We start from the raw sequence: 17,184 nt of genomic DNA, 5'->3' as shown, positions 1-17,184 counted from the left end.
AACCTATTATAAACGTATCACTGACGCTCATTTTGTCTCAAAGATCTGATTAAGCTGCACCTAGTGTTATGTCAGTCTGGATTTAGGAACAGTCAGAAGTGTGTTTTGCACTTTGTCTCTGGCATAAGCTTTGATAAATAAATCTGTTTAAGCCCACATTCGGCAAACTCTCCATTAAAGTCATTAGAAGACACATGGGCCTGATGTGCAGACACAAAATCAGGCCAATTTGTTATCACAGTATGAGTCCTAACAACCTCAGAGAAGTTGGTTGACAATGATCATCCTTCACTGTCTGATCTTCCTTCAGTGTCCTCATTATTTTCACATAAACATAGCACCTTATTTGTTAACTCTGAGTACAACCAATGATTATCAAGCACCCAGTACCAGGCATTTTGCAAGGCCTGGGAATCCAGAGTTGAACAACGTATGTGCCTATGTGGGCATACAGGCCTCTTTGTCAGCGTGGGCTTTTACTCTGGGGGTCTTGTTTAATAAAATATTTTCCTTTCTGCCTTTGCCTTTAGATAGATGTCCCCCTTCAATTCAATCTAGCAAACTTGTGCATCCACTTTCTACAGTGACTATGAAAAGAATACTGACAAGAGTAAGCATTCTTTGCACTATCAACACCTGTCAGGCCTGTGCTGGGCACTTTATGTGTTTTAGCTCATTTAATTCTTGTCCCAAGACCAGAGGCAGGTACTCTTCATATTCCCATTTTATAGATGATATCAAAGTTCAGGGCTTAACTAGCACATGACTAATAAGTAGAAGAACTAAGACTGGTTTATTCCAAAATTCAGCACTTTTAACTATTTTGTTTACTATTTTATGATAACTCTGCATAGTTGACAGATTAAATAAACAGAATCTATGATAGCCCCCAAATTAAAACATAGTAGAGGAGACAGAAAAATATTCAATACACTGAAATAGATATTATAAAAGTAGAATGAGAAATACAAATAATGGATACTCACTGGGATACAAAGGAGAGTTATCATTACAGACTAGAGGAAGTAGGAAGGGCTGAACTGAATTTGTGGTGTTTGAGACACACTTTGAAGGGCCAGCTTTAAAAAGCATGGATGGCAGATGCTTTCAGTGAGAGAAATGGCAAGAACAAAGGCATTGAAATGGGACAGTCTTCCAGACTCAGATGCTTAGTGGCTGTTTGGGTGGAGCTGAGCACATGAACTACAGACATTTGTAGAGAATAAGACTAGAAACTGTGCCCCCAAAACACACACACACACATAGTAGGGACAGTTATGGACAATGATTGTGGAGTTGGTGCTTAACTTGGTAGGAAGTTGAGTCAGTGGAGGTTTTTAGTGAAACAGGCAAACAGAAAGGTACTGTGGAAAGTAAAATGCTATGGACACCATGGAACTGGCTGGAGAAGGGCCAGCTCCCGGAAGAAGAGTTAGGGGGAAAATGCAGGCATTCAGATGAGAAAGAATAGGTGTAACAGCGGAAGAAACAGGGAAGGACAATTTGAAGAGACCCTAAATGTCTTACCAAGGACTTGGCATTTAATTGGATAAGGCCTCCAAAAGAAATAGTATTTTCACTTTTAAAAATGGGCATCTGGGAAAACAGTGAAGCCATTAGTAGAAATAAGAAAGCATGGAGGCACTGGGGGAGATGTGTCACTTTCCCACATGCTGAGTTTTAAGATACTTGTTGATACTTTGGCAAAGATATCAAGCGGGAAGACTAAAGTAAGGGAACTGGAGCTGCAGAGTTAGAAGTTACCTACAGTAGTGGGTGTAGTTACAGCAATGGCAGGGAGTGGCTTCCAAGGTAGGGGCAGACACAGAGGGTCACAGGGAGAGGCTCAGGGTTCTGGGAGAGGAGCAGTTGTGATAGTAGGGACAGTGCAGGATGGTGAGCTGCCTCTTCCCAAGCTATTTCCTGAGGTCATCTTTAGATGGGTGAAATATCTTGCTACTTGTTCAGATATCTACTGGGAAGGTTCACATATTTATAAGAGTTAGAGTTAAATAGATTGTCTGTGGCTCCTGGACTTCTGAGTCTAAACACCCAACAAAAACTAAGTAATATAGGCTCATCCCAAACATATGTAGTATCTAAAGGTAATGTGTTTTCGCTTGAATGGGGAGTTACTAAAGCTGCACAAACTAATGATTAAAGGCAAGTAAAGAAACATTAAACGTGCACCATATCAACACAGCTTTATCATTATGGAACTTTTGATGTAGGAGTGCAGGAGAGAGGAGCATTCAGAAGCAACAGATGCACTTGCAAATCCCCAGCACTGGCTCCCTTGAAGGATTTGAGTGTCAAAGGCTGATGCTGTATGTCAAATAATGGCTGCTAGAGAACTGATCATATGACTTATAGCAAAGAAGTAAAACAAAACAATAACTCCCCTTTGAGTACAGTCAGATTATGTACTATTCTGTTTTTAAAATCATAATTGATATATTAAGATGACATGGAAATAACAAAACAATCAGTTATGAAAACTGACGTACTTCTAAGTTTCCTGAACTACAGGAGAAGGCAACACCAGGCCAGGTATTCAGAACCAGGTCATGAGCAACATCTAGTGACAAAACTAGCACATTACAATCATACAGAATAATGAGCAGAGAATTCCGGAGGCCTTAGATTTGAGGGTAGGTCTCCTCTCAACAATGAAATTTTCTAGAAACCAAAAATGCTGCTTCCCAGTGCTACACTCTGGATTATTTTAATTTCTCTTTTCATACCTACACTTAGAATTTCACTTGTACTTTTCTTTTAACACTGATTTTGGTCTGTCTGACCAAGAGACATTCAGTGTTGTAGTTAAGAGCATAGATTGCGGAGCCAGATAAGATTGGCTTGTTTCTTAGTTGTACTATTACTAACTACAAGACATTGGGAAACCTTTCTATGCCTCAAATTCTTCCTCTGTAAAATGGGGTGTTGTGAGAATTAAATGAGTCATCGTATATGTACAACTCTTCAAACAGTGGCTGGAACACAAAAGCACTTTAATTATTTATAGTTATTGGTGCTTATTAGTAATGATACTTATCAAGTATCATTACTATGATAATTAAGGAATTGCATATCTATCTTTTCAGCTAGTAAGAACTTCCTTAAGATAATCATGTCTGTCCCCATTGTAGTCAAGATAACTAATATTTATATTGTACTTTACACTTACAAAGCATTTTCATGTACATTATTTGATGTGATAATAGACTGTCCTTGGCCCTAGGGAATGGTGCAACCACCTATCTTGTGGGTCAAGCCTGAAACCTCCCTCTCCCTTCACTCCATAGTCAACCACCAAGCCCTATTGGTCCTAACTTTCAAATATTTATTAATTGCCCCCCTGTATCTGCTCTAATGTACATCCCCATCCTCTACTACATGGATTACCAAAGCAGCCTCCCATTTGGCTCTTGAATTCTAGTCTTCAGGCTTGTCCACCATCCAAACAGTTTTCATACTGTAATCAGAGCTATCTTTCAAAAACATTTGCCTGATTATATATGCTCCTGCTTAAAAGGCTTTAGAAGTTCTCCACTGCTTGCCTGAGGCATAAAGGCCAATTCCTTAGCATAGGCCCTTCATGATGTGGTTCCTGCTTCCTTCTCTTAGCCTCATCTTTCACCACTTCCTCATCCCTTCACATCTCTGCCTCAGTGCTACTGAGCTGTGGTTCCCCACATGCTCCTGACAACTAGGGAGCTAGTTAGCACCTTGCCCCTCCTCCTGCAGCCCCTCTGCCTGGCGAGCTCCTTTCGCTTAGCTGTCATTCTTCAAAGTGGGCTGCTCGTCCTGTCCGGCCAGGCCTCTCAGGGTCCTGTGTGTACCTCCCATGATTGCCCTTATCTGAAGTTATTAAAACTGCCTTTTGATTTACTAATCTTTCAGCTCCCTTGAAGACACAGGAAGTGTCTTATTTGTTAGCAAAGTGCCTAAATTTAAGTAAATTTTTGTTAAAGAATGAATATGACCCTCACAACAGGTGGAAAGGCAGGCAGAGCAGGGAATAATACTATTATTTTTATATTTCATCCTCATTGAGTGTCCATTTATGCACTGATAGCCATATGGCTTAGTCATCTAGACCCCCTGGATTTAAGCCTTGGTTCTCCATTAACTGGGCAGGTGACTTAGCCTCTCTGTGCTCCACCATCCTCATCTTTAAGACAAATTACAGTACCAACCACCTTAGGGTTCTGGGATTAAAATATGCAAAGTACTTTAACTATCACATAAGAAATGCTCAATAAATGTGCGCTTATACTTACAGATAATATAAACACTATAAAAAAGATTTATTGTCTCAAAGCCATGGTCCTAGTGAGTGTTAATGGCTATAAGCCTAACTCAGGTCTTAGATACCACTTTGCACCTTTTTGATAGTCCATCAATAAAGAGTTCTTAAATTTAAGTGGGCTATTATTTCTGCCTTTTTTCTTGCTTGTTAGGCCTCAATTCCCTTGACTCTTCCCTTTGGAGATCACTGAGTCCTCACACAAATGGTGGCTTTAAAAAGCTCCTTATTTTTAAAAGGATTTGCAAATACGATGCCCAAATGAAGGAAAGATGCATCTTCTTTCCTGGCAGCTTTGCAGTAGCTCCTCAGAACTCGGTCCTGTCCAGGGTGGTTTCTGCCACGGTTTTGGGCAATATAACTAGCCTCACCAGTTTCCAGTACTTTATGTTCCCATTGGGAAATCTGTACCTTGGTCAACTACGTTAGAGATGACTGCAATACAGGAACTGAATAGAAACCAACAGATTATTGCCACATCAAGGAAAGCATCTGAAATTTTCTTTTGGGACCCAGTAGTGATCTTGTTATCTTTACTAGAAAGCATTACTTCAATCTCTCTTTTCTTGCTGTAAGTTAAAACCACTTTGAATTTTCCATTCCCATTTTTACTTTTAATATCTTTTCACTCACTCTCCCCACTTTTATTTCCTGTTACTCTTCCAAAAGAGTTCAGATGAGAAATTTTAAAAAGCTCTAGTGTCGCCTCTATTAATAAGATTTAATGTAGAGGAATTATGCAAAGTTTCCCACGTCTTACATAAATTCATGACTGCTTGTGCTGGATATGAGGGCTTCTGAGCAGGGAACACCCTGTAGCCCCACCCAGGGGCCTTCACTCAGGACTCCAGACCTACCATTGTCCCTCTTTTCCTTAACTTTATGAGTAGAAGGCAGGAGGAGCAGTGAGAGGCTCAGGGAATGTTGTACCTCTGATTGTTTCAATTCACCCTGAAGAGAAATAAGTGGGTGAAATACTTTGAGAGCATTGTTTCAGTTTAGCTAAGGTAGTTGTATGAAACTAGATTTTCCAACATTGTCCTGATAAAATGAAATACTAGCAGAATCTGGGTATTATTCAAGCTCCATTTCTTATTGTGCTGAGAAATATTAATTCCTAAACTGACAAATGTATGAAAGTTTTACTGTAATGTTAAAATATGGCCAAAACAAAATGTTGTAGTATTTTACTCACTCAAAGATTTTAATATATCCTGTTAGCAGTATATCTGATAGAGTAATATGTCACCAACTGTGTTTTCTTGGGAAGGGCTGCTCTTTATTATGAAAGTATGCCCTTCCTACTTTTTTTCTTTTATTTTAAAAAGTTCCTTAAAAAAAAAGTCAGAATGATACTAGATAGCTTGCATATACAATCCTTACGTGCCTAAATTAAAAGTTGGTAACACTATGGTAGATTCTAAAGTTAGGGGGGAAATGTTGCTGGCAGGTAAAATTGAAAAGAGGGCGAGCCATTAGAGACCCTGTAGGCAGTCATCCAAAATGAGATCTCTTGTATCTACAGCTATTGATGGAGTTGGACTGTAACCTGCAAGGTCTCTTCAAGTTCAAAATGTCTATAACTTAATGATTGCAAGTAAAGAATCACCAGAGTTTAATCTGAAATGTGGTTAGAACCTTCTGGGAAGTCTCTGAATGACCCTGAGACTTATCATGCTGTTAGTCATACTCTGGGGGAACTGTTAGCTGCCTTCCAAAACTAGTCTTTTGCTTGTGAGACACTATGTGAATGAAGCACTAATTACTTCCAGCTCCCCGCTCTCTCCCTAAAGAGTCTAGAAAGGTGTTTCTCTTGGTGAAAGAGAGAAGTCCAGGTTTATTCACTGTCACAGCCTCCATCTAAATCTGGCTCAGAAATGTCCTTGGTTCTCTTGTGACCAGCAACAAAATGGTCACCTCCCCTGAGTACTGGTACCTCAGCTATGGATTCATGTTTTCTACCTGCTAGTAGAGATTCGCCTTTGCAGTCTGAAGAACATAGGTGAATAGATTCCCAAAGTTTTAAATACGGTCAGCCTGAGTACAACATACACAGTGTGGCATGGGATAGAGGCAGGTTTCTCAGTCTCTCAGAGTCTCAGTTTCATCATCTCTAGAGTAGAGATAATAATGGTACCTACTGGACAGGATTGTTGTGAAGATTAAAAAAGAAAACATGTAAATGCAGCTGGCCCCAGAGTAAGCACTCATTAAATGTTTCCTTCCATTCCTAGTAGAGTTATCCATTCCTATCTTTCTTATTTAACTACAACCTCTCTAAGAGCATTCAGCCTTTTTGAGAATACCTGTTTTTAGCTCATCTGTGACTTTTCCACTGTTTTATTTATCTTTTATCCCTATAGCATGGCATGCTGCATGGTATATAGAAGAGATTCAGCAAATATTTGCTAAATGAATGAATAAACAAATTTTGGCCATCGAATGGTTGAGATACTTTAGGGTAGGGGTGCTTCTATTAAAATTTGCTGGCATAAATGCCCTGGGGTATATTTTCTTACTGGTAGCTTTACAATGCCCCCTGCCCCCTTCACAAGAGGACAAGCTTTTTTAGCTTCCTTTTCAATAGTGGAAGGTAGCCCAGTGGAATTTTCCAAGCTAAGACTTCAGGGAGCTACAGATATTTTTTATAATATAGGATGTTAAAAACAATTGCATGTGTGCCCAGAAACCTTTTAAGACATGACTTTCAACAGCCAACTTTATTTGATTTCAGAAATTTAATAAACAAGTAACACAATCCAGTTGCTGTTCTTCCATAAGTAAAAATTAGAAATCTACACTTAATAGCAGCAACACAGAAATATCCGTTGTCTTTGTCTTTAATAGTGTGGTGGGGTATGCTATGTCTCAGCAATGAGCCAGGCCAAAAGTGGGCATGGTGTTAAGGTTCCAGAGAAGGGACACAGACATATGGCTGGATGACTCTTATTAAATGTAACCAAGCAAAGGTCACTGAGAGAGGATGGATGATGTCACCAACTATCATTTTTGCTCTCTATGGTAGCTTCATGCAAACTGCACATGCTGCAGAAAATATGAGTGTGATTTGAAAGAAGTGTTAAGGTTCTCATCTCATAAATGATCCAGCAGTTCAAGAAATGCAGCCAGGTTAAATTTTAAAAAAATCAATAACAGATAACAGATGTAAAGTGAACACTGCCTGAGGTTTCTAATACCCTTGGAGACCCCAGCTACATATGCCTCATGCTATAGAGCATTAATGCCCTTAAGATGCTCATCTATGTCCCCTCTGCTTGTGTTTATTTTTTTCCTCCCTCCTCTTGGCAGGTTAGAGGAGAGAACTTGCTGCTGCTGCTGGCAGGCTTAAAGATGAGGTAAGAGTAAGACTAGAAGCCAGACAAGCTGGTACTTACTGCTCGCTTGGAAGTGAAGAATTTCTCGACATCGCCTTTGGTGACAAGTCATAGTCACTGTCTGACCTGTAGAGAAAGGACTCTCTGCGCTGGCTGTGCCCAGGAAAGGTGGCGTGAAGCACCAACCCAGAGGAAGAGCTGGCCTGGGGGTCCAGTGGGCTCCGACCAGGGGAAGGGCCATTTTCCACATCAAAGCTTAAAGAGAAAGCAGAAAACTCTAGTCAGGGGAGAACCACCATGGAGGAAGGCATCTAACAGGCATACATTGGAACCAATGTGTCCCAGACACTTTCCATTAAACTTCACACTTTATGAACTGTTTTAATCCCCCAAACTCAAATGGCTCTGAGTTGCAGTCATTATTCTCAATTTGCATAAAGGAAAATACCCCACAGATACAGTTCAGTCATTAGCAAATAGTGGATCCAGGATTTGAACCCTGGAGCAAAGCCCCACGGCCTTTCAGCAGCAGGAACAAAACTGACAGATTCAGAATAAGTGTCAACCATACAAGATTTGGTGATAGTGAGCCACTCCAGAGACAGCAGCTAACACAGCTCTAGGTGTCAGACATGGAACTATCACTTTAATGAGCCTTCCTAGCTGGGAGACTTCTTCCTGACACAAATAAGTTTCATAGTCTCATTAAACATGCAATATTCATATTTCTGAATGTTTCAGGAACAAACTGCTATCCTGAAAATATCCATTGGCTGATTAGATGGAAAGCCCAGTCTGAGATTTAATATTCATATGCAAGTTTATCCACAGAAAATGACTTAATTAATCTGATAACATCAAAGTACCCTGGAGGGCTGTGGAGCTTGATTGATTGATTGATTTAAGGTATTAGTGATACACACTCTTATTAAGGTTTCACATGAGAAACATTGTGGTTACTATATTCACCCATATTATCAAGTCCCCCCCATACCCCACTGGAGTCACTGTTCATCAGCGTAGTAAGATGTGAGAGTCACTACTTGCCTTCTCTGTGCTACACGGTCTTCCCTGTGATCCCAACACATACCATGTGTACCAGTTATAATACCCCTCCATCCCCTTCTTCCTCCCTCCCCACCCACCCTCCTCCACCCCTCCCCTTTGGTAACTGCTAGTCCCTTCTTGGAGTCTGTGAGTCTGCTGCTGTTTTGTTCCTTCGGTTTTGCTTCATTGTTGTACTCTACAAATGAGGGAAATCATTTGGTACTTGTCTTTCTTTGCCTGGCTTATTTCACTGAGCCTAATATCCTCCAGCTCCATCCATGTTGTTGCAAATGGTAGGCTTTGTTTCTTTCTTATGGCTGAATAGTAGTCCATTGTGTATATGTACCACCTCTTCTTTATCCATTCATCTACTGATGGACACTTAGGTTGCTTCCATATCTTAGCTATTGTAGATAGTGCTGCAATAAATATAAGGGTACGTATGTCTTTTTGAATCTTAGATCTTGTTTTCTTTGAGTAAATTTCTAGGAGTGGAATTCCTGGGTCAAATGGTATTTCTATTTTTAGTTTTTTGAGGAACCTCCATACTGCTTTCCACAATGGTTGAACTAATTTACATTCCCATCAGCAGTGTAGGAGGGTTCCCCATTCTCCACATCCTCGCCAGCATTTGTTGTTCCTAGACGTTTCAATTTGGCCATCCTAACTGATGTGAGGTGATATCTCATTGTGGTTTTAATTTGCATTTCCCTGATAATTAGCAATGTGGAGCATCTTATTACGTGCCTGTTGGCCATCTGAATTTCTTTTTAGGAGAAGTATCTGTTCATATCCTCCTCCCACTTCTTAATTGGATCATTTGCTTTCTGGATGTTGAAGCATATAAGTTCTTTATATATTTTGGATGTTAACCCCTTGTCGGATATGTCATTTATGAATATATTTTCTCATACTGCAGGATGCCTTCTGTTCTACTGATGGTGTCCTTTGCTGTACAGAAGCTTTTTAGTGTGATGTAGTCCCATTTGTTCATTTTTGCTTTTGTTTCCCTTGTCTAAGGGGATGTGTTCAGGAAAAAGTTGCTCATGCTTATATTTATGAGACTTTTGCTTATATTTTCTTCTAAGAGTTTTATGGTTTCATGACTTACATTCAGGTCTTTGATCCATTTAAAGTTTACTTTTGTGTATGGAGTTAGATAATAATGCAGTTTCATTCTGTTGCATGTAGCTGTCAGTTTTGCCAACACCAGTTGTTGAAGAGACCGTTATTTCCCCATTGTATGTCAATGGCTCCTTTATCATAAATTAACTGACCATATGTGCTTGAGTTTATATCTGGGCTGTCTATTCTGTTCCATTGATGTATGGGTCTGTTCTTGGGCCAGTACCAAATTGTCTTGATTAGTGTGGCTTTGTAGTAGAGTTTGAAGTCAGGGAGTGCAATCCCCCCAGCTTTATTCTTTATTCTCAGAATTGCTTTGGTTATTTGGGGTCTTTTGTAGTTCCATATGAATTTTAGAAGTATTTGCTCTAGTTCATTGAAGAATGCTGTTGGTATTTTGATAGGGACTGCACTGAATCTGTAGATTGTTTTAGGCAAGACAACCACTTTGGCAATATTAATTCTTCCTACCCATGAACATTAGAATAGATTGACCTAACAGATATCTACGGAACACCATTTATTGGTGCCTTAATTTCTCTCATGAGTGTCTTGTAGTTTTCAGGGTATAGGTCTTTTACCTCCTTGGTGAGGCTTATTCCTAGGTATTTTATTCCTCTTGATGCAATTGTGAATGGAATTGTCCTGATTTCTCTTTCTGCTAGTTCCTCATTAGGATATAGGAATGCAACAGATTTCTGTGTATTGATTTTGTATCCTGCAACTTTGCTGAATTCAGTTATTAGTTATAGAAGTTTTGGGGTGGATTCTTTAGGGTTTTTTTTTATATACAATATCATGTCATCTGCAAATAGTGACAGTTTGACTTCTTCCTTACCAATCTGGATGCCTTGTATTTCTTTGTGTTCTCTGATTGCTGTGACTAGGACCTCCAGTACTATGCTGAGTAACAGTGGGGAGAGTGGGCATCCTTATCTTGTTCCCTATCTTAGAGGAAAAGCTTTCAGCTTCTCGCTGTTAAGTATGATGTTGCCTGTGGGTTTGTCATATATGGCCTTTATTATGGTGAGGTACTTGCCCTCTATACCCATTTTGTTGAGAGTTTTTATCATGAATGGATGTTGAATTTTATCAAATGCTTTTTTAGCATCTATGCAGATGATCGTGTGTTTTTTGTCCTTTCTGTTGATGTGGTGGATGATGTTGATGGATTTTCGAATGTTGTATCATCCTTGCATCCCTGGAATAAATCCTACTTAATCACAACAGATGATCTTTCTGATGCATTTTTGAATTCGATTTGCTAATATTTTGTTGAATACTTTTGCATCTATGTTCATCAGGGTTATTGGTCTGTAACTTTCCTTTTTTGTGGTGTCTTTGCCTGGTTTTTGGTATTAGAGTGATGCTGGCCTCATAGAATGAGTTTGGAAGTATTCCCTCTTCTTCTACTTTTTGGAAAACTTTAAGGAGGATGGGTATTAGGTCTTCACTAAATGTTTGATAAAATTCAGTGGTGAAGCCATCTGGTATAGGTATTTTGTTCTTAGGTAGTTTTTGATTACCAATTCAAATTTGTTGCTGGTAATTGGTCTGTTCAGATTTTGTGTTTCTTTCTGGGTCAGCCTTGGAAGGTTGTGTTTTTCTAGAAAGTTGTCCATTTCTTCTAGGTTACCCAGTTTGTTAGCATATAATTTTTCACAGTGTTCTCTAATAATTATTTGTATTTCTGTGGTGTCCATCATGATTTGTCCTTTATCATTTCTGATTCTGTTTATGAGAGTAGACTCTCTTTTATTCTTTTTTTTTTTGTAGATAATTATTTTTTATTGAGGGGTAGTTGACACAGTATTACATTACTTTCAGGTGTACAACACAGTGATTCAATATTTATATACATGATAATTCTAGCTACCAGCTATCACCATACAAAGTTGTTACAATATTTTGACTATATTCCTTATGCTATACATTACATCCTGGTTACTTATTTTACAATTGGAAGTCTGTACTTTTTTTTTTTTTTTGAGAGGGCATCTCTCATATTTATTGATCAAATGGTTGTTAACAACAATAAAATTCTGTATAGGGGAGTCAATGTTCAATGCACAATCATTAATCCACCCCAAGCCTAATTTTTGTCAGTCTCCAATCTTCTGAAGTGTAACGAACAAGTTCTTACATGGAGAACAAATTCTTACACAATGAATAAGTTACATGGTGAAGAGTACAAGGACAGTCATCACAGAAACTTTTGGATTTGCTCACGTATTATGAACTATAAACAATCAGTTCAAATATGAATATTCATTTGATTTTTATACTTGATTTATATGTGGATACCACATTTCTCTCTTTATTATTATTATTTTTAATAAAATGCTGAAGTGGTAGGTAGATGCAAGATAAAGGTAGAAAACATAGTTTAGTGTTGTAAGAGGGCAAATGTAGATGATCAGGTGTGTGCCTGTAGACTATGTGTTAATCCAAGCTAGACACGGGCAATAAAACATCCACGGATGCAGACGATTTCTCTCAGAACAGGGGGGGTGAGGTTCTAAGCCTCACCTCTGTTGATCCCCAATTTCTCACCTGATGGCCCCCCTGCAACTGTGCCTGTCTTAGGTTGTTCCTCCCTTGAGGAATCTTACCCATCTCTGGCTAACCAGTCATCTTTCGGGGCCATACAGGGAAATGTAAAGTTGGTAAGTGAGAGAGAAGCCATATTGTTTGAAAAGGTTAGCTTTTTACTTCTTTGCAGATTTATGCCCTGTGGCTTCTTTGCCCAGCATTTGTCTTGGGGTATCTTTACCACTTGGAGGAATTATGATACTCGGTAAATTCGATATGAGGCACGAATTCTATTTAAGGGTTGTAATTAGGAAGGAAGAAGAAAAGCTATAGAAGTAGCAGACAGAAGAAAACATGGGAAGATTGATTATTTCTTTGACATATCTTCTTGTAGAGTAACTTCAGCATGTATAGGTTTTAACCTACTAATTAAATTGTGCACACACATTAACATAATAGGAGTACAGTTACATAACCAAAGCAGACCTATAATTACCAGCCATCTCCAGTGAAACCAAGAAAACCAGTTAGGCACCTTAGGCATTTGTGAAAACTTATCTATGATATGGTGGATATTGTCCAACTGAACTTGAACAGTCTGAGAGAAATCAGACAAATTAAAACAACCCATTCCTGGGGACTGTTCACATCCCATATGTTCTTTTAACAGTAGATAGTCTGTAGTTGTAAGATTTTGGAGCGCTACAACTTGCACTTCTCCTAATTCTTGGTTGAGTTCCAACAGTATAGATCCAGTCAAATTTGTTGTTTTACTGTATGCACAGACCAGCTTAGATATCTCCTTCTTCATTCCCATGGCAAGTCCAGGAACCGGTGGGATGAATGCAGCTACAGCTGTAGCAGCGTCTGGATCTTTGTTGAGGTTTTTTGATGATCATCTTCTCGTATGAGTCTTCCAGAGAGTGCTGACGTTGGAAGTTCTTCTTCATATCGTATCTTAGTTCATTTTCTGGGTAGCCAAATTAGGCTTTGATCCTCTGTATAAACACAAACAGACCCTTTGCCCACACTTTGATATGCCCTTTATACCACTGTGTAGAACTCATTGGAGTTCACCACACAGGAACTGCTTTTTTTTTTTTTAAGAGAAAGAAGTATTATCAGAAAAATGTACCTCCATAGCCGATCATCTGACACCCTTTAAGTGATCAAAATTAAGAATATTTAAAGCATGCATTAATCATTGATTTACAGTTAGTTTTATCCTATCAGGGAGTAATCCCCCTTTTCTTTCTTTTTTTTTTGTTATCATTAATCTACACTTACATGATGAATATTATGTTTACTAGGCTCTCCCCTATACCAGGTCCCCCCTATAAACACCTTTACAGTCACTGTCCATCAACATAGCAAAATGTTGTAGAATCACTACTTGTCTTCTCTGTGTTATACAGCCCTCCACTTTCTACCACCCACCTATGTATGCTAATCTTAATACCCCCCCTTCTTCTTCCCCCTCCTTATCCCTCCCTACCCATCCATCCTCCCCAGTCCCTTTCCCTTTGGTACCTGTTAGTCCATTCTTGGGTTCTGTGATTCTGCTGCTGTTTTGTTCCTTCAGTTTTTCCTTTGTTCTTATACTCCACAGATGAGTGAAATCATTTGGTATTTCTCTTTCTCTGCTTGGCTTATTTCACTGAGCATAATAGCCTCCAGCTCCATCCATGTTGCTGTAAATGGTAGGATTTGCCCTCTTCTTATGGCTGAGTAGTATTCCATTGTGTATATGTACCACATCTTCTTTATCCATTCATCTATTGATGGACATTTAGATTGCTTCCAATTCTTGGCTACTGTAAATAGTGCTGCAATAAACATGGGGGTGCATCTGCCTTTCTCAAACTTGATTGCTGCATTCTTAGGGTAAATTCCTAGGAGCGGAATTCCTGGGTCAAATGGTAAGTCTGTTTAGAGCATTTTGATGAACCTCCATACTGCTTTCCACAATGGTTGAACTAATTTACATTCCCACCAGCAGTGTAGGAGGGTTCCCGTTTCTCCACATCCTCACCAACATTTGTTGTTGTTTGTCTTTTGGTTGGCAGCCATCCTTACTGGTGTGAGGTGATACCTCATTGTAGTTTTAATTTGAATTTCTCTGATAATTAGCGATGTGGAGCATCTTTTCATGTGTCTGTTGGCCATCTGTATTTCTTTTTTGGAGAACTATCGTTCAGTTCCTTTGCCCATTTTTAAATTGGGTTATTTGTTTTTTGTTTGTTGAGGTGTGTGAGCTCTTTATATATTCTGGACATAAAGCCTTTATCGGATGTGTCATTTTCAAATATATTCTCCCATACTGTAGGGTTCCTTTTTGTTCTATTGATGGTGTCTTTTGCTGTACAGAAGCTTTTCAGCTTAATATAGTCCCACTTGTTCATTTTTGCTGTTGTTTTCCTTGCCCGGGGCGATATGTTCAAGAAGAGGTCACTCATGTTTATGTCTAAGAGGTTTTTGCCTATGTTTTTTTCCAAGAGTTTAATGGTTTCATGACTTACATTCAGGTCTTTGATCCATTTTGAGTTTACTTTTGTATATGGGGTTAGACAATGGTCCAGTTTCATTCTCCTACATGTAGTTTTCCAGTTTTGCCAGCACAATCTGTTGAAGAGACTGTCATTTTGCCATTGTATGTCCATGGCTCCTTTATCAAATATTAATTGACTATATATGTCTGGGTTAATGTCTGGATTCTCTAGTCTGTTCCATTGGTCTGTGGGTCTGTTCTTGTGCCAGTACCAAATTGTCTTGATTACTATGGCTTTATAGTAGAGCTTGCAGTTGGGGAGTGAGATCCCCCCTACTTTATTCTTCTTTCTCAGGATTGCTTTGGCTATTCGGGGTCTTTGGTGGTTCCATATGAATTTTTGAATTATTTGTTCCAGTTCATTGAAGAATGTTGCTGGTAGTTTCATAGGATTGCATCCAATCTGTATATTGCTTTGGGCAGGATGGCCATTTTGATGATATTAATTCTTCCTAGCCACGAGCATGGGATGCGTTTCCATCTGTTAGTGTCCCCTTTAATTTCTCTTAAGAGTGACTTGTAGTTTTCAGGGTATAAGTCTTTCACTTCTTTGGTTAGGTTTATTCCTAGGTATTTTATTCTTTTTGATGCAGTTGTGAATGGAGTTGTTTTCCTGATTTCTCTTTCTGTTGGTTCATTGTTCATGTATAGGAAAGCCACAGATTTCTGTGTGTTAATTTTGTATCCTGCAACTTTGCTGTATTCCGATATTAGTTCTAGTAGTTTTGGGGTGGAGTCTTTAGGGTTTTCTATGTACAGTATCATGTCATGTGCAAATAGTGACAGTTTAACTTCTTCTTTACCAATCTGGATTCCTTGTATTTTTTTGTTTTGTCTGATTGATGTGGCTAGGACCTCCAGTACTATGTTAAATAACAGTGGGGAGAGTGGGCATCCCTGTCTTGTTCCCGATCTCAGAGGAAAAGCTTTCAGCTTCTCGCTGTTCAATATAATGTTGGCTGTGGGTTTATCATAAATGGCCTTTATTATGTTGAGGTCCTTGCCCTCTATTCCCATTTTGCTGAGAGTTTTTATCATGAATGTATGTTGAACTTTGTCAAATGCTTTCTCAGCATCTATGGAGATGATCATGTGGTTTTTGTCTTTCTTTTTGTTGATGTGGTGGATGATGTTGATGAACTTTCGAATGTTGTGCAATCTTTGCATCCCTGGGATGAATCCCACTTGGTCACGGTGTATGATCCTTTTGATGTATTTTTGAATTCAGTTTGCTAATATTTTGTTGAGTATTTTTGCATCTACGTTCATCAGGGATATTGGTCTGTAGTTTTCTTTTTTGGTGGGGTCTTTGCCTGGTTTTGTTATTAGGGTGATGTTGGCTTCATAGAATGGTTTTAGGAGTAGCCCCTCCTCTTCAATTTTTTGGAAAACTTTAAGGAGAATGGGTATTATGTCTTCCCTCTATGTCTGATAAGATTGTGAGGTGAATCCATCTGGCCCGGGGTTTTTTTTCTTTGGTAGTTTTTTGATTACCACTTCAATTTCGTTGTTTGTAATTGGTCTGTTTCGATTTTCTGTTTCTTTCTGGGTAAGTCTTGGAAGGTTGTATTTTTCTAGGAAGTTGTCCATTTCTCCTAGGTTTCCCAGCTTGTTAGAATATAGGTTTTCATAGTACTCTCTAATAATTCTTTGTATTTCTGTGGGGTCTGTCGTGATTTTTCCTTTCTCGTTTCTGATTCTGTTGATTTGTGTTGACTCTCTTTTCCTCTTAATAAGTCTGGCTAGAGGCTTATCTATTTTGTTTATTTTCTCGAAGAACCAGCTCTTGCTTTCATTGATTTTTGCTATTGTTTTATTCTTCTCAATTTTATTTATTTCTTCTCTGATCTTTATTATGTCCCTTCTTCTCCTGACCTTAGGCCTCAATTGTTCTCTTTTATCCAATTTCGATAATTGTGACATTAGACCATTCATTTGGGATTGTTCTTCCTTTTTTAAATATGCCTGGATTGCTATATACTTTCCTCTTAAGACTGCTTTCGCTGTGTCCCACAGTAGTTGGGGCTTTGTGTTGTTGTTGTTTGTTTCCATATATTGCTGGATCTCCATTTTGATTTGGTCATTGATCCATTGATTATTTAGGAGCGTGTTGTTAAGCCTCCATGTGTTTGTGAGCCTTTTTGCTTTCTTTGTACAGTTTATGTCTAGTTTTATGCCTTTGTGGTCTCAAGAGTTGGTTGGTAGGATTTCAATCTTTTGGAATTTACTGAGGCTCTTTTTATGGCCTAGTATGTGGTCTATTCTGGAGAATGTTCCATGTGCACTTG

At 38.9% G+C, this 17,184-nt stretch overlaps 1 protein-coding gene across 2 annotated transcripts in view; it reads right to left on the bottom strand.

Moving 5' to 3' along the window:
* The window catches only part of PDE4B (phosphodiesterase 4B), a 549,746-nt gene that overhangs the window by 104,545 nt on the left and 428,017 nt on the right, over positions 1-17,184 (bottom strand). For both annotated transcript variants that reach the window (XM_073234084.1, XM_037024341.2), the window contains one exon: positions 7,705-7,899. In XM_073234084.1, the coding sequence (XP_073090185.1) occupies positions 7,705-7,899 (195 nt within the window). The remainder of the gene's footprint in view (positions 1-7,704; positions 7,900-17,184) is intronic.

Source organism: Manis javanica, chromosome 4 (genome assembly GCF_040802235.1).
Source record: "Manis javanica isolate MJ-LG chromosome 4, MJ_LKY, whole genome shotgun sequence".
NCBI classification, from domain to species: domain Eukaryota; kingdom Metazoa; phylum Chordata; class Mammalia; order Pholidota; family Manidae; genus Manis; species Manis javanica.
The sequence above is the reverse complement of the archived record's forward strand: the minus strand, read 5'-3'. Positions and strand labels throughout refer to the sequence as shown.